Source organism: Musa acuminata, chromosome BXJ3-5 (genome assembly GCF_036884655.1).
Source record: "Musa acuminata AAA Group cultivar baxijiao chromosome BXJ3-5, Cavendish_Baxijiao_AAA, whole genome shotgun sequence".
NCBI lineage: Eukaryota > Viridiplantae > Streptophyta > Magnoliopsida > Zingiberales > Musaceae > Musa > Musa acuminata.
Window position 1 is genome coordinate 44,389,731 of NC_088353.1, and position 25,027 is coordinate 44,414,757.

The 25,027-nt window shown below is 41.2% G+C and overlaps 4 protein-coding genes and 1 long non-coding RNA gene across 13 annotated transcripts; 1 reads left to right on the forward strand and 4 right to left on the reverse strand.

Moving 5' to 3' along the window:
* The first annotated feature begins 111 nt into the window (after nt 1-111).
* LOC103986173 (uncharacterized) lies at nt 112-6,084 on the forward strand. Of its 6 annotated transcripts, none has more exons than XR_010496375.1 (6): nt 112-431; nt 577-862; nt 1,397-1,546; nt 1,877-3,118; nt 3,309-3,666; nt 5,245-6,084. It is a non-coding gene; the product is annotated as an uncharacterized LOC103986173 (long non-coding RNA). The 6 variants fall into 6 exon arrangements; XR_010496374.1 differs by lacking the exon at nt 5,245-6,084 and adding an exon at nt 3,847-4,089; XR_010496373.1 differs by lacking the exon at nt 5,245-6,084 and having other exon boundaries at nt 118-431; nt 1,877-2,519; nt 2,577-3,118; nt 3,309-3,815.
* LOC103986174 (tetraspanin-6) lies at nt 1,753-3,286 on the reverse strand. Its single transcript, XM_009404099.3, has 3 exons — nt 2,633-3,286; nt 2,182-2,501; nt 1,753-2,099 (listed from the first exon to the last, which is right to left on the reverse strand). Exons 1-3 carry the CDS (start codon nt 3,122-3,124, stop codon nt 2,060-2,062), a joined length of 852 nt encoding a protein of 283 aa, XP_009402374.2. The 5' UTR covers nt 3,125-3,286; the 3' UTR covers nt 1,753-2,059.
* Nucleotides 5,119-7,805, reverse strand: LOC135637769 (protein-tyrosine-phosphatase MKP1-like). Its single transcript, XM_065150546.1, has 2 exons — nt 7,614-7,805; nt 5,119-6,615 (listed from the first exon to the last, which is right to left on the reverse strand). Exon 2 carries the CDS (start codon nt 6,551-6,553, stop codon nt 5,159-5,161), a length of 1,395 nt encoding a protein of 464 aa, XP_065006618.1. The 5' UTR covers nt 6,554-6,615; nt 7,614-7,805; the 3' UTR covers nt 5,119-5,158.
* A 144-nt stretch (nt 7,806-7,949) lies between these two features.
* LOC135637768 (beta-hexosaminidase 1-like) lies at nt 7,950-20,836 on the reverse strand. Its single transcript, XM_065150545.1, has 15 exons — nt 20,422-20,836; nt 20,242-20,325; nt 19,053-19,088; nt 16,968-17,079; nt 16,793-16,863; nt 16,536-16,666; nt 15,513-15,529; nt 15,269-15,317; nt 13,438-13,538; nt 12,320-12,379; nt 10,588-10,621; nt 9,423-9,521; nt 9,253-9,312; nt 8,881-9,131; nt 7,950-8,415 (listed from the first exon to the last, which is right to left on the reverse strand). Exons 1-15 carry the CDS (start codon nt 20,791-20,793, stop codon nt 8,240-8,242), a joined length of 1,653 nt encoding a protein of 550 aa, XP_065006617.1. The 5' UTR covers nt 20,794-20,836; the 3' UTR covers nt 7,950-8,239.
* Nucleotides 20,837-21,569: 733 nt separating this feature from the next.
* LOC103986171 (uncharacterized) lies at nt 21,570-24,961 on the reverse strand. 4 transcript variants are annotated; one of them, XR_010496371.1, is made up of 4 exons: nt 24,803-24,961; nt 24,602-24,686; nt 23,856-24,053; nt 21,570-21,950 (listed from the first exon to the last, which is right to left on the reverse strand). XR_010496371.1 is itself a non-coding variant. In XM_009404095.3 (3 exons), the coding sequence occupies exons 1-2, from the start codon at nt 24,878-24,880 to the stop codon at nt 24,603-24,605; spliced, it is 162 nt and encodes a 53-aa protein (XP_009402370.1). In that variant the 5' UTR covers nt 24,881-24,961; the 3' UTR covers nt 21,570-21,852; nt 24,602. The 4 variants fall into 4 exon arrangements, 3 of the variants coding, with proteins under 3 accessions (XP_009402370.1, XP_009402368.1, XP_009402367.1); XM_009404095.3 differs by lacking the exon at nt 23,856-24,053 and having other exon boundaries at nt 21,570-21,852; XM_009404093.3 differs by lacking the exon at nt 23,856-24,053 and having other exon boundaries at nt 21,597-21,942.
* Nucleotides 24,962-25,027: the final 66 nt, after the last annotated feature.

Here is a 25,027-nt window from a genome sequence, read left to right on the forward strand (position 1 = left end):
TTTGCCCAAATTAACGAGCCTGCCCCATTCGCTCCGCGCTTGCGAGCCCGAGCTTATATTGGCCGTAGGATGATGATTGACGGTCGGATCGTGCTTTAGGGAAACGGAGAGACCAGTCGAGGAAACAAAGGTAGACGAACGAAAGATGACGGAGAATTCACCCCCAAAAACCAAAAAAAGAAAAGGAGTAGGAATTAAAGAAAGCGAAGGCGGAGGGGATTGAATTCGTGTTGATGGCGCCTGCTGAGGGCATTGAAATCTTTCCGCGGGTTGGTTTCTCTGTCATCTGATTTCTCCCTTTTCGTCCGTCGCCCACCGACAACAAAACAGAGGATCGAGGCCTCCGGCGAAGGTCCCCTGGCACCTTTCCCTTCTTCTATGTTCCTCCGTGCCGACGAAGAGGGCTCTGCTTTTACTTCTGTCGAGGCTGGGTAAGATCCATCTTGTCTCCGTTTTCTTTCCTCCCCGTCCGGTCTCTGGGTTTGATTCGATGTAAAATAGCTCAGATTTTGTTTTTCTTGACCGACAAGAGGCGAAACCCTAAAGAAAATGTAATTCTCGGTGTTCTTTCTTCAGATCCGCCGACTGGCGGGAAGCTTAGGGAATTAGGTTGGCTGAGATCGGAGGAAGGCCTCCTCGGATTCATGGCGCCGGCTCGATGCCATTGGGTTCTGAGAACGTTGATGCTTCCCGACCCATTACCCTGGAATTGCAAGGATTACGTGCTCAAGGACTCCGTGAAGCATGAGAGTCGGGGATGCCCTTCGCGACAGCCGCGGCTCCTCGTCTGCCCCGCGGTGGTGGGAACCTTACTTCGGTCCCCGTGACTTCCACCGCGCCTCCTCTCGCCGTTCCCTCGCAGGTAATCACCTCAATTCTGTCCCATATCCGAGAAATCCAAATTAAGATATTGCATTTTCCTGGTCGCCCTCTTTTTTCTGTTCTAGTTTGTATAAGGCTTCTTATCAAAGCCATTTCCGGCATGGCGGTGGTTTCCATTAGATATGGGTGCACACCGTCATGGTCTGTTCGATTGTGGTTTGAAGCCGATGGCTTCAGGTCGCCTTCCATTAAATATGGTAGTCGTGGCCGTAGCTACAGCGGTGGCAGTATCTTTCCGGCGATTCCCGCATTGGGATTCCGGTGGCTTCTTGAGGCAGGATCCCCATGCGACTACAGAGAGGACAGTTTCAGCTCCAATCTCAGCCACCCCTGCGGTGATGTCGACGGTGACTTGGGCGCAGGCTAAAGATTCGATAATCAAAGATGATTTGTTGGTTTCGATCTTGGCTCGCCCCGGTAGTGTGTTCTTGACAAAGACATGTAGATTGGAGTAGGGAGGAGGCTGGGCTTCAGATCAGATTCCTGTCTTTGATAACTTTTGCTCTTCTCCCAGATGAAGCTGCTCCAAGGACGAAGGACGGCGCCAATGGCTGATCTATCTATGGACACTTCATTGGTGGTGGCACATAAAAGACTACTAGTATTTCTGGATGTCAGTCACCGGCAACTCCGTGCTCTGCAACTTCAACTCGTCCGTCATTAGGTGAGTTGAGATCTTTAGTGTTTGTTTCTATTTCTGCTGAGCTTCTACCGGGGGATCGATCAATTGCTCGACCAATCCCACAAACTCTTCAGGTATTCTCCTTCCTCTTTCGAGTCGTGAATCGAGTGTCCTTTAGCTTGCAACTTTTTTGGATCACAAGCACAAATGCTCACACACAAGGCATTACGGCATCACAACACTGGCTATGATGGAGACGATTCATCTCTTTCACGCATACAACAAACGAAGAAACATTTTCATACAGATTACATATCCACTCTATCAGCTATTATGGCCCTCAGCATCAACTTGTGAAACATTTTCATACAGGTTACAGATCAAGTCTGATGTTTTATGTCAACAACATGAAGCTGCAACCATCGACAGCTCCGTTCCTTCACAGACAACTGAACCTTGCAAACTTGCGATACAGCCTACGCCTATTACACACTATTTGACAGCCATGGGCTGGGTGGCTGGCTGGCTGACTGCATGGAGAAGACAACAAAGTCGCTAGTAGAGCTGTTCTCTTCTGTCCCGCAACCACCTCCACCTGCAACGAGACACAAAGTTCTGCTTTAGTATCTCTGCCGTGCTTGGCGCAGAGAGGAGAGTAGCAAAGTGGGTCCGAGTACCAGAAGTAGTCCCAGCGGGGGCGTATCTTCGACATCCGGTTCTCTTCGTAGGGATACTCGGATTCAGCGCGGCGGGCGTTGCGGAAGGCGCAGCAGCCGATGGTGTAGATGGCGATGAGGAAGATGAGGACGACGACGTTGAGGACGGACAGCTTGTGCCAGTCCCTCCGCACCTGCTCCAGCACGCCAGCCTTGCACGAGTCGCAGGCGTAGCACAGCACGTTGGCTGCGTTGTTCCACCGGTAGCAGTCCTCGTCTTGCGCCATCACCACCCCCCCGGCGCCGTAGGTGCACGATGTCGGCGGCTTGCAGCAGCCCGACTGCATCGCATGTTGACGGTGAGCGTCGGATCAGATACGATCGATCGTTCCGATGAGTTTGACTCGTGGTCGTAGTGACAGAAGCTACTCATCTGAGAAGGAGACGAGGATAGAGAGTTGCCGAGCGTTACCTGTATCGGGGAGAGGTCTCGCTGGAGATAGTCCAGAGGCGTCCAGAGAGCGATCTTGGCGCAGGTCTTCGACCCGACGACGCATGCCATCGCCGCCTTCCAGTACTGCCGCTCCGTGATCCTTCGGCGGAGCCATCCGGTGTAGTAGTCGAGGCGGTACTCGTGGTAGGGGCGACCAGGGACCTGGACCCCGCCGCCGCCGGCTGTGACAGCGAAGCCGAAGGCGGTGAGGCCGAGGAGGGTCCCGATGAGGAGCAGCATGACGAGGAGGTAGAGCCACAGCGCCCAGGCCACGTTGAAGCACGCGCCTACGAAGCCGGCCAGGGAGACGAGGAGCACCACGAAGCCCAGCACCAGGAGCGGCGTCTGCAGCGACGACTCGCACGTCGCCGAGCTCTTCGACATCCACAGCCCGCCGCCGATGATCGGGACCGATGCCAGGAGCGTCAACAGGTTCAGGCACCCGATCACCGAGTTGCTGAAGCGGTACATCCTGGCTTTTTGATCTCAAAATCTCTTTCTTTTACCCTTTCCGACGGCCGGTGGCCTTCTTCCTACGTTGCTCGCAGAAAAATTCTTGCTTTCTTCGAATGCCGGGATGCGGAGATTTGCCTTTTTTTTTCCTCCTTTCTGCGTGGCTCATTCTTTCTTCTGATTCTCTTTATTGTTTTTTTAGCTTTGAGGCGTCAGTGCGATTGATTGATTGATTCCAAAGAATAATGTTGCTGGCCCAGAGCATCCAAGCTTTTCGAAAGCTGGGTTGCTGAGGGGGAAGAGCCTCCCGTCCTTTTTTTGGCCATGGATTGATTGCCAATGGAGATTCCCCATTAGTGCTCGACAGAATAACTTGGTGTTGCTTTACGAGAGGATAAGAGCAGAAGAGACCACAACCCTGATCCACTCCGGAGAACTTGTTCTGATGATACTGTAGCAAAGGGGAGTGTATCTGCAACCCCATGGAACAAAGGAGAGCATCTTGTACCAAGTTGAGGGGGGCCGAGAAGCTAGAGAACCATCGAGATGACTTCTATCAGGTAGGCTCTAATTCATGGACATAGGGACACTTGCATTCATTTGCCTTTTAATCCAACCATCAACATTAAATATTGTCACCACCATATGTTGATCTTTGCTATCTTGTATTATAATATACTTCCTGCTTATAACATTTTCTTTTCGCTTACCGCTTTGATTAGTAAATCCATTCTGTGCAGGTGGCTCGCCACCAGACATGCACAAAGCATATGATGGATGTCCTTACTTCAAAGCCCACGATTAGAGTGGTACCAAATAACAAAACAAGTGATGATCTCTAAACAATCTAGAGTTTAAGATGTCTTGCAAACTCTCAACAGTCCGCATTGAGAGTTTAAACTCTCAACACATGTACCAAACTATTTGTAGTGTAAGTATTGTTGCCAATGATTTAAAAAATGCTAAGTGCTTGTTCGAACGAAGCGAGACGTTCTAAAATATTAAATGAGATAAAAGAATCGCTAATAGTGAAAAATGGGAAAGGAGAGGGTAGCGATGGTAGAAGAACTTTCGAACATCGATTACGATGGTTTCGGAAGCGACGGACGACAAGAACAACGACAAAGGAAGCTATGAACGATAGCATGACGACGAAAGCTATGAACGATAGCACGACGATGAAAGCTTTAGACGATAACAACAACGATGGAGGAAGCAATTGTTGACTATAATAGCAACATCGATGGAGGAAGCTATTGACTATAATAGCAACGTCGAAGGAAGCTGCGAACATCAACATTGAGGGCGAAGGAAACTTCAAAGGTGTTCGTCGGTGATGGAGCAAGATACGATCCTCTCCCTCGATGATGGAAGGAGTTACACACAGAAGCATCAATGGTGGCAAAGGGAACGACACATAAAAGCTAGGTCGTCGGACACGCCCATCGATAAAAGAGGAACCGAGCAATCGCTTGAGCTTAAGTCGGTTCAATCGAACCAAACTTAAAAGTTTGGTTCGATTGCTTCACTTGAACTGAGCACTCGTTCGAGGCACCCTTGTGTTCAGGCGAGCACCAAGCGACGCTTCAGTGAAGCACATTGCTCGGCCAAGACTTGAGGCGCTCGAGCCTCGTCTCGCCTCACCCAGACGTCTATTTAAACCCATGATTGTTGCTAGGAATATCATTATGAAATAGTTTCCTTGACACTTTCTAAATGACCAGACGATGGACTTAAAAGAGATTTTACTTAGTGTTAGTGTCCTCTTGTTTCAACGATTGAATTTACGAGCCACTCGGAAGGAGAAGCGACAACTTTCGGATAGTGCTTCGGTGGTTCCTAACAGTGCTTGGGGTACCGAGTGGTAGCATCGGCTGAGGCAAGCGAAACGAAGCAGGAGAAGATGTAAGGGAAGAAGGCACACATAGCAAGTCGAAGGAGAAACTGAAGGTGAGTTAACCGAACTTAGACGCAATGCTCGAATCCGAGGAAAGATAATTAAGAGAAGGGAATTAATAACGAGGGGAGGTTGATGCTAAATGCTTTTCTCTATCAGTATGAGAATCTGAATAAACCTTGAACATTGGTTTCAGAGAGAAACTTACGCCTCGATAAGCTCCAGTCGCTTTCTCTTGCAGGAAGATGGTTTTCCTGCCCCTGTCCCTGTCCCGAACAAGAGAACGGTGGGATGATACCTCCAGCGAGAGCCCCATGGAAAAGCTCAAAGTCAGCATCATAGGATTCCACTCTCCTCGCACCGGTGATCATCTTAGCAGCTGATTCAACCCGTTCCTCGTTCGTCTCCCTGCCCTCCTTCTCTGAAGGGGGTGCACTCGAGAAGGCCTCCCAGAATTCCGAGGGCTCCTCCCCTTCTTCAACCGTGGCATGTGGCCCCTGAACCTGCTCGTACCTTACCACCTGTAAGGCGGCAGCTTTTGCATCCTCCTCCATAGCGGGTTCACAGTCGTTACCGATCCACACATACAAGGATGAGAGGACATGAACGATGAATGCTCCCCTGGAATCCAAAGCGGCAGGAGATGGGTCGTTCAACATCCTGGGGACGAGATGCAGAGGATCGTACGGTGAGTGCGGAGCCATTCGGTACATCGTCAGCACCGGAGCGGGACTCGGGGGGATGGCGTGGACCCTCTTCTGGCACTGCAGCAATTGACAAGCGAAGCCCATGTTGGGGTTGGCGATCCCCCTTGCCGTCTTCACAAACCGGAATGCATCATCGAAGCTCTGCCCTTCTCTCCACATCAGGTAAGCTATTACCAGAGAAGTCGACCGTGAAACACCCTGGCAGCAATGGACGAACACCCTCCCACCTTGCTCCCGCACATCCTCAAAGTAATCGAACACATCATACAGAATACTAATGATGTCCTCCGACGGGCTGTCCTGCAACCAAAGAGTCTTGTAGATGAGGTCTGATTTGAAGTACTCGGGGCAAACAAAACCAACACAGTTGAGGACATGGGTAATCCCGTGCTGCCGAAGGATTTCTCTGTTCCTAGCAACATAGTCTCCGCCGAGGTAGACATGGTCTGCGACCTTGGAGCACTCCTTGAAAGCGATCTGATCTCTCGTACCTGGGGTCCTTAGCGAAGAACGATCCGGCTTTAAGCCCTCGTCGGGCTTGGCACCGAGGGTGGGCGGATGGGGCCATTGCTCGAGGTCATCGGAACCGGGCTTAGGCCACTCGTCGAAGCTCCGGCGGGCGATGGCGAGAGGAGGGAGGCACGAGCGGGCCTTGTGGCTCTGCGATCTCGGAGTGAAGGGGGGAGGCGGGCAGGGAGCATCGGCCGAGTTCCTGTCCTCGGAGGTGGAATCTTTCGAATGGTCCTGCGCGGCGATCCGTGATGAGGACCATGACGAAGACCTCCAAAAAGTTCTCCGGACGCCGGAGGGCGGGCCAGCGGGCGCATCCTCTCCGCCCCTCATCTTGGCACCTCCTCAATCGTCCAACCGAACCCAACCCAAAGGAGTATAGCGAACCTAAACCGCTGCAAGATGCAACCTTTAATCAACCGAGCATAAAAAAGAATCGGATAAAAGACACAGGAAAAAGAATCGAGTTGTATCCATTGGCCAGCAGCAGTCAGGGACTCGATGCCTACCGGACGTCATTTTCAATGGGGGGAAAGGCGGGATTGCGAAGACAAACAAAGAAACGAGGTAATATAATGATGCAAGAACCAATGAAAACTCGCACGGAATAAGGGAAACGCAGCAGAACCCAAGAGAAAAAGAGAAAACCCTAGGAGCGTTGGATGACTCCCACGTTCATTTGCGCAGTTGTAAGTTGTCTCAGGACCGTAGGATCGTGCCATATATATGTATGTATATATACACCCCCCGATACGATGGACGGCCGCGCTAATAATGCCTTTTGACCCAGGTTGTCGCTCGGTGGTCGGCGTCGAGCGGTGAGGGTTTTAGTAATGAGACATTAATTGCTTGACGATGGCTCGACGACGCCGGGGCGGTCAAAAGCGGCGATGTGGGAGACAAGGTGGTCAATGGTTTTTATGGCTGGGTGAGTTGGAACGATCAAAAAGGCTGGAGGCACGATTGACGACGACGTTCCCGCCTGCCTGCCTACTTTGCACGGCGTCATTATACAAATTCGACGACCGGGCTCAGTTTCTCAGCCACTCCAAGGATGGTTGGCACGGTGTTGCCATCCATCTACACCACCGGTTTGGTTTCGTAACCATATAAGCCTGCCTATATAGTGATGGGATTTGGAATGTTTTGATCAAAAAAAAAAAAAAAACCATCTGTCAATGGCAAAGGCGGAAAGAAAAAAAGAGATGACGACGATGATATATGATGAAACAATTCTAGTGACCGATGCACGCTTATAATGATGGAGGGAAACAGTTGCATGCCTGTCAGCCTGCAAGTAAGCTGATTGGAAGGAAATATATGACAACTACCGATAGAAGAGACGACGGCGACAGCAATAACACGATACTACTCGATGAGCAGTGATACTGACCGGGTGTAGGGATCAGGGAGGGACGCCGCAACCACATCGATAAGTCCTCGAAGGTGCCACAGCTGCATCTGAGAAGACAAGGAAAAAGTCAGTACTTTTTACATGGCCTCGTTCCAAACGCTGAAAAATAAAAATTAAAAAAAAAAAGTGAAAATGAAAGAGATTTGATGGGCTTATACCTCACATGGAATTAGGATATATGGTGGTGTCATATACCCAAAAAGAAAATTTACGTAATGCTACCTCAAGACTGCCAGCTGGCAAACATACTACTTCGACAAAAAAAAAAAAAAAAAGGAAAAAAAAAAAGAAAAGCAGCTTCGACCACAGCAAAGATGAAATTTTAGAGGCCGCCTTATATTTTGCATCTCAGTGCACCAACTTAACAGACCGACCTTATCATTTTTTTATGCCTTTGTAAATAACAAAAGTCAATCACCCAGAGGAGGAATGTCCGATCAACATGCATGTAAATAAAGTAGAAGCAACAACAACCAACAGATTTGAGATTATTCAAAGAGCATGAATAATAATGCGGGCAAATAATTGCTGAAGTAGTTTCAGCAACTTCTGGATCTGAGGAACAATCGGGCACTTGCATGTGAATGTACAGCGGATTCAACGTTTTACTGAAGGAAGCAAGAAGCAGGACCATATGGGGCTTCCCGTGCATGCTTATTGGTAACTGGGGCAGCTGCAATTCCACGATGGTTCAGCAAACATCTAAAATAATGTAGACGTGGCAGTACAGTTGTGTTCAGATTTCCAACAGAGGTGGCCTCCCATGAGCTCCACAAGCGCTCTACACAAATAATAGATAATATTGCATGTTGACCACTTTGTGCCAAATATCAGACAAAAAAGCTTTTTAAGTGTACCAAAAACACAAAACAAAACAAAAAATAAATTGGAGAGTTTTAAGAACAAATTTATCTATCAACACACATCTCAATGCTCTAACACCTTGTCTCTTTTAACTTTAATCTCCCTAGCATACTGCTACTTAGCTGATGATCCCAGGAAAAATTCAAAAAAAAAAAAACCCAAGCACAACAGAAGATTTGAAGTTCATATTTGTGACATCAGATGATTGACAGTTTTTAAATAAAGATCAATAGGTAGCTCTGTCCTCTAGGTTGTGGTGGTCATCAATAAATATGCAGCCTTTTGCTATACTACTGGACTCGCATTACATTTATTTATGAATTAATCTAGACGACTACAGATTTCTAAGAAATCCTGCATGCATCGGTTATCTTATACATACCCGCTGCGGCAGCAGCCCGTGGCCATATCGTTTGCTGAACATTGGATGTATCAACTGCCTCACCCCACATGCAAACCTCACCACCAAGCACAAGTTTTTGCTGTGTGATATTATTTATCCCTTCCAACGGCTCTGTGTTGTAAAAATTCTCCCATGGAACATCTAGATGATCAAGATACCATACTCCTTGGTTGCTCATGATACATCTAAAACCCTTTGCAACAGCTTGAGGGCAAACACCAGGACCCAACCTGCAAAAAGTCAGCACTCAACAGACCTCGACGAAAAAAGATACACACCAAAAAAGTCACATCAGTAAACAAAAAAAAAACTATTTTATTAAACGAAAAACAGATGCAGTGAGCTATCAACCAGTTATGTACGACAGTTTGCAGATCGAGATTTTCCTTGAACGTATTGAAGGTTTCTTCCCTGAGATAATGCAGAAAATGGTATTGAAGGTTGAGATTTAAGATTCAAAAGCAATTGTTGATCTTCATTTCTAGTTCACAATTAAGAGAAGTGACGGGAAACATTCATACCAGTTAACAGGAATCCAACCAAGAGAAGTAGCTATCTTTTGAGCCCTCAATACAAAATATTGGTATGCTTCCTTGGTAGTCATATTCCGCTCCTGAAGCCTATCCAAACAATGTGGAACACAAAGAAAAAACAAATAGCTAGAATTGACTTAAATGCTAAATCAATAGCATAGATATATTTTCCCAATAATAAATCATGAAAGTGAACATATGAGGCAAATGATCATGTCAAGTGGGACTACCGCATGTCAAAAGTTAAGACTATAATATTCATCACCGGGATGGTACGTCAATGGAGTCCCAAAGATTTTATTATTGAAGAAAGTTTCGGCTTATCAAGATCTTTTTATTGATAAAAGACGAAAGAAATTAGTTACACGGTCAGAAAACAGGCAAACAAGCTTAACACCAGCAAATCCTGGAACATGGCCATTTCTAGTATTCTAGAGTTGCAAGTTTTCTGTCAGTGTTGAGACTTGAGACGATTGAAGATTCAGTACTTACCAAATCTCAATCAGAATGATACATGCCAAAAGTTGGAAAGGACAAGATATGTTATAACTGATTTGGTAATGGAGTCATGCAGATGATAGATGTATATTCAAAACAAGGCTACTGCTGCAGAAAAGTGTCTGACTTGTCATTTTTTTCTTTCTTATCAAAAGAAGAGGAAAGGAATAGAAGATAATGCTACAACACAACAGAGAGTAAAACTATCAGACATCACGAGGTTGGAGACGCACACTTCTGGTGTTCAAGAATCTAGAGTCACAGAGCAAAGATTTAAATCTTGGTCCTATGCCGGCTTCTGCAACCTACCAGACTGGTATGATAGTACACCAGAAAGTATATCAACGTCTACTCCAGATTCACTGGGCAATAGTATTGTACTGGTATTGACTTATATGTTTCGATATGGACACTTGGTTGTATTAGTAAATAGTGTTCTGTACCAACTGGTATGATTGAGATTTATAACCATTACAAAGTTTCTGCCTGCGATGATAAGATTCAACATTCAACCTTTCCCAAATCCAGAGAGGAAAATACAGCAATTCTGCACATGTCACAATGATCTATAGTTCTACATGAAAGAGTGACATGTTCCTCCATTAACATATACAGAACACGGAATCTACATTTATAAGTGAAAAGGGCATCATACCATTGCTTGACATGAGGGGTCGAATTCCAACAATCTGCCAGGTATTTACCAACGTGTCACAGTCAGGTAATATATGTTATATAGATGCTGTACTCTTTGATTTATAATTTCGGCACATAAAAATACAGAAAAAAAAAGCAAAAAATATAAATGTGAAGTAAATTATATTGCAATTTGTAGCATTTAAATTCTTGATCAAATTGGCGGTGCAGCAAACAGGGCTGAAAATAAGCTTACCATCCATCGATCCCAATACTTCAGAGAGACACACAGAGAGAGGATATTTGAAGTAATCATTTATGGTTGCAAATTTTGATTTAGTTTGTAAAAAATAAATAAAAGAAGAGAAATGCAAAATCATAGCTTACCGTTATATACAGATGCAACTGAAGAGGTCCAATTTTCATTTATTTTAGTTATTTAAGGAATATACATCAAATTCAACACCAAAGACGAATTTGAAGTTCTAAGCTAAGCTTCGTATCAGTCAGAAAATTCTGTAGAACCAACTCCACCAGAGAACGTTTGCAATAAATCTCTAAATCTACAACAATTTCAGAATCAGTAACTTGAATTTGATCAATGGAAGGTAAATGTGTGCTACTGATTCAATGCATGCCATCTGTCATATGCGCTAGGCTCTTATGTGTTACAGTTGCCTTCATGATCACTTTTGTTGTCCAACACTGCAACTATCATTTGTCCAAATCCATCTTTTGATCATCTTTTATTTTTTTACCATGAAAACCATGTGGTTTTTGCGCACTTTTTAAATAAACCAATACAAGGCAGGTAAAAACCTTACTTGAGGAACTCTTTTTACAAATTTATTGTTAATTTTCCATGAAAGATTTGTATCCAGTAACAATAACATGACTAAATGCAGTTACATGATTAGGTTGTTCTTATTAAAATTTTCAGCTTTCAAGATACATAACAAGTGAATCTCTCATGTGAACAGTTGCAACTCGCAATATTTTCAAATTTTAAGGATATAAACAGCATTATTTTCTTGTTTGAAAATCTTACAAAATTTATCAGGAAAATGCTAATGTTGTCACCATCACCATGTCAATGGCGGCAAAAGATCCAAGTAATTGACCCCAAATACTTGGGGCTTACAGTTTTGTTATTGTTATCACCACCACCATGTGCCTGAAAGGCTGATTAACGTGGCCTCTCCTGATGTCAGACAATACATGGTTAACCGAAGTGACCAATGCTAATCAACTGAATCCATCCGAAAATTCAGTAGTACCAAGCCTGTCCAAATTCAAGACATGTTGCTTTTTTGGTTTATCATGTTTGGTTGTCCGAGAATTTTAGATAGGCATGAAGTCCATTTTGAAGAGCTTTTTATGACTCTCAAGGTTAACACACATCTTTTTATACACTTGATCTTAGCAAAATTTTCCTTGATCATCTTCTCCCATGAAATTAGGCAATATGTCAAACAATGTATATTTTTGTGCTATGATGTTTGTTATGCAATGATTATATGCTTTTTCATTTTATAATTTAGCAGAATCATAAGAAGATTGTTCCTTGGATCATTATAATATCTTTACTCTACTCGAGCACCTTGGAAATAAAAGAAAGCCAAAAATAGAACCAGATATATATAATCCTAATTAACCTATTCTAGAAACAACATTTATTTCATTCAAGCAAGATAGTGAGAAACTAATCAAAACTGGAAAGGTAATGGAAACTAGACAATCAGCACACTGACCAGTATTGACTTCATCTCCTCCTAAATGAAAGAGCCCAAATGGAAAGATCTTTCTCATGTCTGCAATAGAACATCAGTCAATATACTAATAGTAGCCAATAACATAAACCAAATATTCATGTTGTCATACTTCAAATCCCTAATGTCAACCACTCCTCTTCTAGGAAGCCGAAGAAGATAGTGGTGAACATCAAGTAGATCTGGCAAATCCATAAGATGATGACAAACTCATGGGCAGAACCAACTGGACTGTCGACCATGAGGCCCAGATAAATATAATATAGTTCTGGCTATATGCTGGAACATGCTTAATAACTAACCTATATGGCGGCAAATTCACGGCCAAACCAAGTGGCTTCTCTTGATCATGGACCAGGATGCCTAGCTGAGTATGATATAGTTATGGCCATATGGAGGATCAAATTCAGTAAAGGTAAAATACCCATAGGTAAATTATACTCGGTTATGCACTGCCAAAGTTGATGCTTTATGATAATATCCAGATCTATGCTGAAAAAGGCTTGACCACATGGTTATGCCACGTGAGTTCCTTCTTGGCTTGATTTTAGACTTCACAGTTCACACAACTTCAACTTTGCATCATCGGAATGGACGAGCTTGGATGTGAAGTGTTTAAAAAAGTTGGATATGAAATAATGTAAAAGAAAGCAATCTACATCAGACAAAGACATATACTATATGCTACCTTGAGTTGACTATACAGATAGGAGCTACACTGTTTATCCTTATTAGACTAGAGAAAGAAGCATTTCTATGTTACATATAGCATCTTATAATGGATGCATTCTAGGACACCAGTGCATCAATATTACTCTTGCCATAGAACCTTGCCCTGTACGATAATTGGAATATCAACACTTTATGCATAGCATTGGCTGGTTCAGAATTTAACAACAGATATTGGTTTACCACATAGAAATAATTTACTAATATTACAGAATATATAATCTGATCTGACAACTCATTTTTTTTCTTTGCACCTGCATTAAACTATTAAAAGGAAGATTATCGTGAGGAAACAGAGTATTGTAGAATGATCATTTAACATTTGATTGGAGATTTCACAACATGGAGGAACAAAAATTAACACAACTCACCAGTCAAAATCCCAGAAATGACTTCAAACGTGAAATTCTTGCTCACATCTAGGGGCTCAGTGCAATTAGCAGAAGGCCAAAGATCGGGATAACCAGCACCCCTGCATAGAAAGCCGAAGAGGTTTCCAGAACTCCTATTTATAACCAAAGCCTATAATCTAGAAACAACCTGTACATTTCATCACAAAGATACGAGTCCAAAAGCTAACTTTAACAATTGAAATGGAACATGGAGAAAATTGGGTTTGAATTTAAGTCTATCTTGAGTCCTGTTAAATAGAGATTGAGCTTATTGGTCAGGTTAGATCCAAGTTAATATTATACTTATGGGCCCAGTTCATTGTGTCATGAGTTCTTTTTCCTATTCTTCTAAAATTTGTCATTTTTAACATAAATATCTTGAGGAGACCAATTACATGAAAATTACATCTATTTATCTTAATTAGGCTAGCATCCTAATCTCATCTTTATTTTCTATTGAGATGCTAAAGAGTTCTAAGTTTGCTATGTTCAGTTGATTGCTAAGTGTCAGATTTGCATGAGAAAATATGGCAAACACAAATCATCAAATTGGCTTTTATATGACCAAATACTCAAGAATACAGCTGGGAAAAGAAGAAAAAAGATAAATATTATATCTAATAATAATTTAAAAGTCCTACAAGTCTTTAATGATAAATCGAATTATTATAATTTCTTAATGAAACTGAGGTTCTTTGTGGCCTACAGACCATAGGTTATTCTCTTTCCCTATCTTTTATGAGGTTGGTCCAATTTCTAATCCTCGTCTTTTAAAAAAGTTAAAGCAGGAACCTAGTTTTCCTGAAAATGAATAGGTAAGAAACTTTCAATGCCAGTAAAATCAATAATTAGCTGCATATATATTGAGACTTGTGAGTACATGATAAAATAGTAGACACAATGCAGCAATTTTTAATCTTTGATGACTAGAAAGGTAAAACTATAAAAGAAATGATCATAAGACCTTCTTTGTTCCCATTTGGCCCTTTGACTAAGAATGAGTGATACTGGCATATTAAGTTCATGCCATTGTAAAGAACAAAAGGACAAAAAAGAAGAACAGTGCTACGAACTCTGAACTTGGATGTTACAGTGAAAACCATCTCAATGTTACCACCAACAGGACCTACAAAATTATGCCCATTTCCTTGCAAACTTAGTCTCAGAACCAACTTGATGGCATGTTATACAAAGTTAGCAGGTTAAATCTACGTGATCAGGTCCACTTTAAAAAAAAAGGTGCCAAACCTAGCAAACACAACAAAATGAACAAACTAGTTTGATGTTCAGCACCATGAGTCTCTTTTTAGTCTGACCAAAGTGATCGATGAAATTTACAAAACACATTTCCTCGCTGAATTAATCAAATGGGAAAAGTTGGAATAGCTGGCTCCCAAACTAATGGACGCTACCTGTTCTCAGAGAAAAGGAATTTTTGTCCACGGTACAGAATAGTAATATCAGTGAATACCCTTAAAGTTCATGAATGTTGAAACATAAGAAAGTTAGGTTATGTCAAAGCAAAGATCTCCTGTCGCCACCCAAGACATGGCCAAACCAACAAGATGAGTTTCTGAAATCATAAAGAAAGCAGGACATTCACCTTTTGTTTTACTTATCTATGTTTACAGTGTTATGATAACAAGAAATATATCCATATTGATAAGAGAGTTATTTAGATGTTAGTGACCTTAATATCAACTTTAAATATCTAAGATTTCAAGTATAATTAATATAGTTCAAGCACAGTTGAAAAATTGCTTTCTAGAATGGAATCTGTTGCATTAGCTCATAGGATTTGTACAATTACCATGATTCACCATGCCCAGGGACATCAACTTCAGCCATGATGTGGATACCTGATAAGGGACAGCCAAAGCAATCAAATAACTACAACAGAAAATGCAGCCAACCAAGTAAATATTTTTCCAACTAATAAGTAATAACTAAGCATGACCTACTGAAGTATCAAATCTGTGTCCTGTCTACCAGAGAGATTAATAACAGTATCAAAAAGTTTAGAATGGAAAATTAAAAAATCAAATCAAATGTACCTCTTTTCTTGGCAAAGCTTTCAACCACAAGATTTGCATGCACATGGACAGGAGAGAGAAACAAAGATGTCAGCATAAAACCAAATTATAAAGTTAATAGCACTAGAACCATTTAAACCTCAGAACTTCAAATACAACATGAATAGGCCATCTCATGGAAAAAAAAAGTGTAGAATGTTTAATGACAAAGGTAATAGCAAAATAAATTGTAAAAATATGTAACTGCAATCTCACAGGAAAATAATATTGTGCTAAGAATGTTCTAAGAGTTATCTGGACTTAAATTCATTAAGGATGCTTTTAGTTTGGAATTTCCAGCTATATATGTAGGCTTCAATCTACAACTTGGCAATCTTTCAAGTTTCAAGTACTCATGCAGATTCCTAGCATCGCTTCTCATTATCATTTTCACATGTCAAAATCTAATGTTGACCACGCCAGGCAGATCATTATGTGGACATCAACACACCCAATATGGTATATTCTTATTATTTTAAGTTACCATTCGATAGGTTTTTTATTAATACAATACCCTGAGCCTCTGAAATTGGAACCTGATTGGGAAAGATCAGCAAAACGACCATAAAAATTTTGATGCAGTATATACTGCATAAACCAAGAAAATGGGTCCTGCAATGTCATAGCCATGATAACATTGATGCTTCAAGCCATAACATCATGGGCACAAGATATATGCTCCCTATGCAAGTTGACAAAATTTCACTTCAAACTTCATTGACTAAGAATTGCCTCATTTAATAAGGGCATAACTACCATAAGAACAACCAAAGAAATATATTATCAAGCCTCTCACAAGCACAAGCAAGAAGATGAACCTGCAGAAAATAATCTTTGTGCATTTGTTCACAAAAAGAAAAAACAGACATTATTTAGAATGAATTAATTAACTGAAGCAGTTTCAAGAAACATTCATTTCGTTGTTTAACCCAGCTGCCAGCGGAGATGGAAAAAATATCACAGCTAATATTGCAAAGGCAGAACAGAGCTCAAGAAACAACTTACTCAACAACTTCAAAAGCATCCTCAACCGTGTACCTCTCCAGCTTTGAGTAAGCACCTTTCCACAAGTTAGGATATGAAGGTACCTCTAACGGGAATGATTGTTCATCTACAATGTGCCAGTGAAGAACATTCTACTGAATGTCATTTCCAATGTCAGCAAATGCAGAACAAATTATTGAAAAAAGGGCCAAAAGCAAGAAAAAAAAAGAACTAAGCGAAATGGAAGTGAGAAAATTTTTGAAAATAACACTTCTTACAAGTTTAGCATAGGACATAGCATCAATCACTTGCTTGATCACATTTACTGGTAAGTAATGTCGTGAAGTATCTAGAAATAAGAATAGGCACATACAATATCAGTTTTCAATTAGTGAATATGAAAGGGGGGAAAAACTCTGCAGTAAAGAATGCATAGTAACAGAATTGTCCTACCAATAAGAAGCCCTCGGAAGGAAAACCGTGGTTCATCTTCAATGTACCATGGTGCTTTCTGAATTTCTACAGTTTTATTTTCAGTGTTGGGTGTACATAGTTGGCTGAAAGTCTAGAATGAATTCGTTTGATCATAAAAGGATGTCAGCACTTCCCATTTAGCAATATCAACCAGAACTATAACATGAAAAAGACTAACTACCCCTAGCTTTAAGCAACTTTGAACTGAGAAACAATGTATTTTAAGCTAAATGCATGCTGTCCAAATACATAACATACACACACACAAATATAATATATATATACGTATGTGTATATATGTATATACGTATATGTATGTATACGTATACGTCGTATATATATACATATATACATATACATATACATATATACATATATACATATATACATATATACATATATATATATATATATATATATATATATATATATCCTAGTTCTGACTTAATAATCATGCGATTTTTGCATGCACTCATTATTTGTACCAGAAATTGGACAAAAATAAATCTTCATTGAAATCCAATGTAATTAATACAATAAAAAAAGGACAAGGTAACCAACAAAAATAGCCTTGTAACATACATGTACAATAAGAAATTCTAGAAAATCAGGGTTCTAAGAAATCCAAAGGGAAAATTTTCTCATTAAGGTCAGGAAAAGCAATTATAGAGTATAAAAGCAAATTACAAAGGATGTCGAGTGTTGTACTCGAGAATTCATGTATCAAGAAGTATCGATTGTACCCTAGATCTCAGGCTGACAGCTTCAGGGAGAAGATTTTGGTACTATTTCAGAGTTACAGATATTTTTCAGCAAATATCAATAGGCATTATTTCAAAAATATCTTGGCCTAGGATTTATTTCTCATGAGTCTATATCAAGCATATCATCAGACCACATCTTGGTCGTGCCATAATCCTTAGTGTTGACACATGAACCTCTAATTTACCTCTCTTTATACCCCTACTTATTGTCTTCAAATACTATCCAAGGCATCAGTAAACGAGCATCAAAATGCTACATACATTTAGCAATTAATTCGAACAAGAATCGCTCATAAATCATGTTTGGCATGCATTTAGCTGTGTGTATTGCTAGTGTTGGAAACAAGATCTTGATCTTACATTCTCATTTTACACTCTTTCTTCAAATTACAGATGGGGAACCACGTATGATCACTGCTGCATTCTATACAAATATCTCTCAAGTGCAGTGGCAAACAGTGATAAGCATCATAGGTATTCCATAGCAGCCTTGGGTCTTCACCTCATATAACTTTCCAGCAAATTATGAAAGTAGCCCAGGGCCATCATCAACATAATTAATTAATGCTGGTTGGAAATGATATGCCAAGCTTCCCTAAACATGATTAACAACTCATACTGGGCATGGGTCAGAACAGACATCAGGCTGGATAGGGTACAGGTGCATATCAGATTGAATCAAACCTGCCTGGCTAACTAGGTGGTTATGATTTCTTGACCAGGAACAATCCATAGCTAATGAATTGAGTCGAGCAGGGTTCAACAAATAAGGTTGGCAGCTAAGATAAATTTTGCTCTACTATCAGGGGAAAATAAATGGGTCAAGTTGAACCTTATTATCGAAGAAACAAATGTCTGACCCATACCCAACCTGATAAACTAGCATGTCATAGGTTTTTTTGACTGAAATTGATTCCAACAAATCATATTAAACAGTTTGGGTCCGGTTGACTTGACAGATCTGGACCAAGCTTTCTAACCCTAGTAACAGAAGGTTAAATGGAATGCATTGACGAGTTCCTATGCATGACCAAATAGCTAAGGATATGATACATGGTATACAGATGGAACTACATAGAAAATATGTGAAGACAGTATTTGAAGAATGAACCAATCAGGTCAAGAGCCTGCAAAAGTTTGTATCATTTAAATCTGTTATTAGATGTTACATATGGAAAATATGGGTATAAATCGTATTGATGAGAATTGAATCTGAAATATAAGAAGCATGATCTACAAAAGATAATACAATCTTATGGCTTAACATATTAAGTATAAAAACAACAATTTTGAAGAATACCTCTAAGCCTCGCAAAGCCCCATAAACAGTATTGGCCTGCGAGATAAGAAAAACTCAAATATCAGTCACAGCTACCTGAAGAAACATAGTTTCATAATATAAAGGATCACATCACAAGATGGAGGAAGAGGCAGAACAAGATTAAGATGTAAATTATCATCTCACCAAAGAGTAGCACCAACCAATGAATCATATCAATGCCATGCGATCAATGTAACTACATAATGCTGACAAATAAAAGGATTTTAACAGTACATATGGAGTATCATTGCTCGCTGCTGCTAGTGAAAGACATGCATGTGATTCGGGTATCATTTTGGTATCAACTGGAAGAGTATGTGAGCTAGTTAGCATGCCATGTCAGGCATACAACACATACCAGAGCAAACAAAATGTAACATTACAGATGCAAAATTGTAACGTACTGTTATATGATGGCATAAACTCAGTATGCACTATGTTCTTCACAACATAATGTCAAAGATAAACCCAAGGGACTTTTGTGGATAAAGAAAAATGGACAAACTTATTTTTACGAAAGAAGACAACAAATGTAGCTTACATGCGCATCAATAAAATAATTACTAAGTTATACCAGGCAAACTAATTATAACACCAGTGCATATTTTTTTGTATCAAGAAGTCATAAAAGAAAGCAGAGTAAACCAGCAATTTCAGAAGACAAACTTTTCCCTTTACACAAAGGATACAGACTGTGGAGAAACTCCACTAAATGTGAGGAAGAAAGGATCCATATCTAGAGGAACCATCAATGATCATCATCACACAGTATATCCATTGAACAGATCAGATGTTAGTCACGTTTCTGCTGTAAAATAATTATTTACAACTAGTACATACGACTCCATCATCGAGTGCTCGTTGGTAGATATGTTATGGAAGAAAAATGATGCAGTTATCTCGAAATAAATATGAACTGGTGGAGATCTTATTGACACAAGACTAGTATGTCTCTGAAGGTAGAAGTTGCACTATTTTGTTAGAATACCACAATTGATTTTACAATCATATCCTCCGCGGGTTCATATTTTCTCCGCTGATTCGTTTCCAATGCAGTCCTTTATTGTCCTTTTCATCTTGATCAATATTACGATTCAGAGATGAATTTTGTTTGCATGTGTCTTCCCAAGAATATAACCGTAATCCAAACATATAAGATGCTCAGTACCTCAATCGCTGCTCCGTTAACAACCGAAAAGCTCTCTCCTCCGCCCACAGAAAGCGTGTAGCTCTCGTCCACACCAAATTGAAGCTGCTTAAAAGCAGAACAAAGCCGTCTAATCAAATCAAGAAACAGCCAAGAAATCGAACGGCCAACCAATCATTTCAAGAACGAACTGCTCCCTACCGTATCGTCATTCGAAGCGACGAGGACCGTCAGCTTGTTGACATCGTAATCCATATAGCTCCGCTGGGCCGACCTCTCCCACTGCGTAAAGATCAGATCTCTGTACCTTTCGAACGCCTCGGACAAGGCAAGGGATTCTCCTCCGGGGATCTGGAGATCGAGGGCGAGGTCGGGGTCGACAGAGAGAGTCCGATAACCGTGGCGGAAGAGCTTGGGGAGGGGCCAGAGATAGACGAGCTGGTCGTCGGCGGAGGAGCTCGCGGGGCGGCGATGGGGAATCCGGCCGTGGGAGGGTGAAAGGAGGAGGGAGGCAGCGAGAGAGAGGAGGAGGAAACAAGGGAGGGCGAAGGGATCAAATGTTTTGGAAGCCATCTTGACCGCGGGGAGTGGAATCGGAGCTCGGAAGGGGGATGCGCTGCACACTTGACTTTATAATGGTTGGGGACTGGCCGGTACCCACGGACAGCTGGCGTCAAACTCAGTCATGATTGAGTTCGATGCAAGAAGGGATGGGAGGACGGTTTAGTAGTCCTTCGGCTACCGTCGCCAGACACGATAGAATTCCACCATAAATACACGGGGTTGAGGAGAGGTTTGTAGGCGCGCGCAGGATCCAGTGCAAGGGACACTCTTGGACCCATCTTTGCTGTGCGTGACAAGTATTATCATCTATGCGTTCGCATGTGGGCACTGCATGCATTTTTCTGACGAGTGTCGCCGGATGGCAGCAAATGCTGTCGTTCGGTAGTTCGGATCTTGTTTGAAGTATCGGATCCAAGCATCTTAAATGCATGCACAAGAGATTAACATGCAGGAAGCAATTTCTCATGCTTGTCCAATTATCCAGTAGTAACTGAAGCCCTTCCAACACTAAAAACCTGAGAGATACACTGTACCAAAGGCTGAGACAGAAACAAGAGAGCAATCTATCATGCTAAAATTCCAGATCAGTAATTCACTTCTAAACAATTAAGAAGGCAACTAACCACATGGATCTCAACTAGAGATCGAACCATGAAATTTTTTCTTACGTAACAATTCAGAAGAACATGAATGTACAAAGAGTCAGCACTACCAAATTGTGATACATACGAGATGGATGAATGGTGTTCCAACTCAAAAAATGTGGTCATCCATACGTCCGCTAATTATGCTAAGCAATATAGAGTTCGATGTACATTTATAATAAACAAAACAATTGTCTATTAATAACTTGTAAGCACATTAAAGAATAAAGTTGCAATGCAATCATCCCAAAATGGACAAGCCAATCTGCTGGGGTTCAACACTTATATCAAATCTGAAACTTGACAAAGCGTTTACAAGTACCAAATCTTCGGACAAAGAAAGCTAAGGTTGCTTCTTCATTTGTTTTTTGACCTTTGACATAATCTGCACTGCATTACATGCTGGCTTCCATAAAGAAGGATGCTGCTTCAGAAGAAACCATTTTGCGATGGAGAAACCATGGCAACATATCAGTCGGTAGATTTGATAGGAACACCAATACCGTTAAGTTGCCTGTAAATCTTTCGAAACATTGATCTTACTAAAAAAACAAAACTACAATAATCTTATTTTAAAAAAAAGCTACGGACAGTCCTCTAGAACACTAATAATGCCAATGAGGCTAACTTCTACAAAAAGTTCATTTGTGAATGCAACCGAAAAGCAACACACAAAGGTGAAAATATAGATCCTACTATCAAATGTATGAAGAAAGAGCAGTCTATAATGTTTGAAATTTCACATAATGCTGACAGGTAGCATTTAACTCTTGCAAGATAAAGGAGAGAGATCCATTTACTAACTGCCACCTATTGAAGAATTGCCATTTTTCATACAACTTGTTTCTGTTGGAAATTGTTGCGATGGCAGGCTTCCGACTTCATTCTATCTTGCTAATATTGGTATCATGGATGTTAGACCTTGTGTGTTCTGTGGTTCTCAAGCAGATAGCTTATTTCATCTGTTCTCCGACTGCCAGTTTGCTCATTCTGTTTTCTCTATCCTAAAGCACAAGTTGGATATTTCATTTAGATTTTATGATCAATGGCATATTGGATCTTGGCATAGGGAAGGATTCGATTTGGGTAAACAATCTTGTTTAACCCTTAGAGCCCTTATTGCTTATGCCTTTGGATGATCTGGAAGGCCCGCAATGATGTCCTCTTTAGTGGTAAACTGGTTGCCCCTTGCAGCGTATTCTGCAAGGTGGTAGCATGTGTTGCTACACATTCTGTTCGGATCCCGCCTGAGAGCACCCCTGGCCCTCCTAACCAGATTTTGGTTGTGTGGAGCCCGCCGAATGTGGGTTGGTGTAAATTGAATGTGGATGGAGCTTATTGTAAGGATTCTGGTCTAGGGGGTACGGGTTATTTAATCCAAAATGACGCTGGTGAGTGTCTTGCTGCAGGGTGCAGGTTTTTGGGGTACAAGGAGAGTCTTTATGCGGAGATGTTTGTCGTACTGGAGGGCCTTCGGCATACTGCTGATGAAGGGGTGAAATCTATTGTTGTTAGTCGGACTCGGCTATCATCATCAAAACCCTCAACAAGGGATCCCAACCACCAAGGAACCTAATTAATGTTGTCAGTGATGTGTGACATATTTTGGAGTCCTTCCATAATTTTAAAGTTGTTCATGTATTCGGGGAAGGAAACAAGTGTGTAGATTGGTTGGCCACTTGGGTGCGGTCAACTAAAAACTCTTTTTTGTGGAGAGGTCATGGCCAGATCCTTTTGCTGCATTTTGAGTGCTGATTTTTCTATCACTGGTTGTATTCGCTCCATTTAAGCTAATGTAGTATTATTTTTGGAAAAAAATAATAATAATTTGCCATTCCAATGATCCAGAGTAATAATAGGCTGTGGCATGACCAATTACTTCCACTAAATTTCAATTTATGTTATCATTTCATATAGAAAAGGAGTAATTTCTGCACTTAAAGGTGGTCCTCTGAAATTTTGGGATAGCACACTGTGGCCCCGCATCAGGAAAGCTGATAAAACGATACATAGCCGGTATCTTTTAACCATGTGATCAATTTCCTGAAATTAGCCACCATACAGAAAATCCAAACTTTTGTTTCTAAATGGTTCAAGTACTATGTGATTAATTTCCTGAAATTAGCCACCGTACAGAAAATCCAAACTTTAGTTTCCTAAAGGTTATGGTACTTATGTGGCTTTCCATGCACATACAGAAATCCCAAACTTTGGTTTCTAAAAGGTTCTGGTAATTAACTAATTATGTGGCTTTTCAAGCACATTATCCCTTCCAAGCCACAAATGGTTACATTGAAACTGAGAACTAAAGGCAGTTAAATTCTATCAACCAAACTGATTCTAGTAAAGAACTGAACCGGTCAATCTATTTTAAGTCGTAGTAGTAATTTTTCACAACCTGAAAACCATAAAAGATGTAGGACTTACTGAATCTTTTTGTTGCAGTATCATAGAAGACTCAATAAGGGAGCACATTCATCAAAGTGAATATTCTCAGAAGCTCCACGTAGATGGTCACATGATACATGAGCAAAATAATTATCATTGTTGCGGTATCCCAAAGGACCCAATTATGGAGCACATTTGTCAATACATATATTCTCAGAACCAACAAGTAGATGGTCCCTGATACATGAGTAAAAATTTTCTCACTACTACTGTCGGTAAGAAATGGTTTTCACTACATTACAAGACATAAAACAAGAAGCAACTATATTTGAAGGATTTTAAAACATCAAACGCTCTGCTTTGCATATCATCAAGAAACTACAATGAAGATCCTATTCACGAGCAATAAGTTGCCTGACACTAATGCTAAAGTTCATCATGCTCTTGGTGTTCAATGTCAAAGCAGACCTACATTCTTAAGCTCCCATTTTCCATGATTAGGACGATTTGATCCATGTTCTCAAACTTATTTATAAAAGCATATACACCTATGATTATGACATACTTATCTACAGTGTCATGCTACGGTATTATTTGAATAAAATTATAAATTGCATGCTACAAATTTACCGGTGGACAGAACATTTAGCGACAGATATAACTTCAAAAGAGAGATTTCACAGAGATACTTCACGATCTTCCTATAGAAAGCATCCGAACATGAATCATGGCAAACAAGGAACAGAGAAAGGGATAATTTGCACAAAAACAAGCAAGACGAGTACTTCAGTTCCCTCCATCTATCTCCTTGCTTGAATCCCCAAACTTCTGCTTGAAGGAATCTTGCCTCTGCATCCACATCATGTGAGCCTGCAGAAACTCTTGAAGAGTCAAATCGATCGAGGGATTATCATAAATTAGCGAAAGAAGAGGGACTGGATCGGATTGCGAATCTGAGGGGGAAGTGGGAGGATGTCAAGAATCACCTGCAAGGCGGCGGCCCAAGCAACGATGAAGGAAGCGACCCAAAACTTTTTCTCCTTGAGAAGCTTCGATACCTCCATCGGCCAGAGAAACGTCGGGAGATCAAAGACCCTAATAGTGCCGGCGGAAGAGAGGCCGATAGCCGCTTAGTTATACCCTGGGAAACGTTATAAAGGTCACGTGGTGTCGCTGGTCGATCGATACCGATATAAATCACAAGGAAGCGG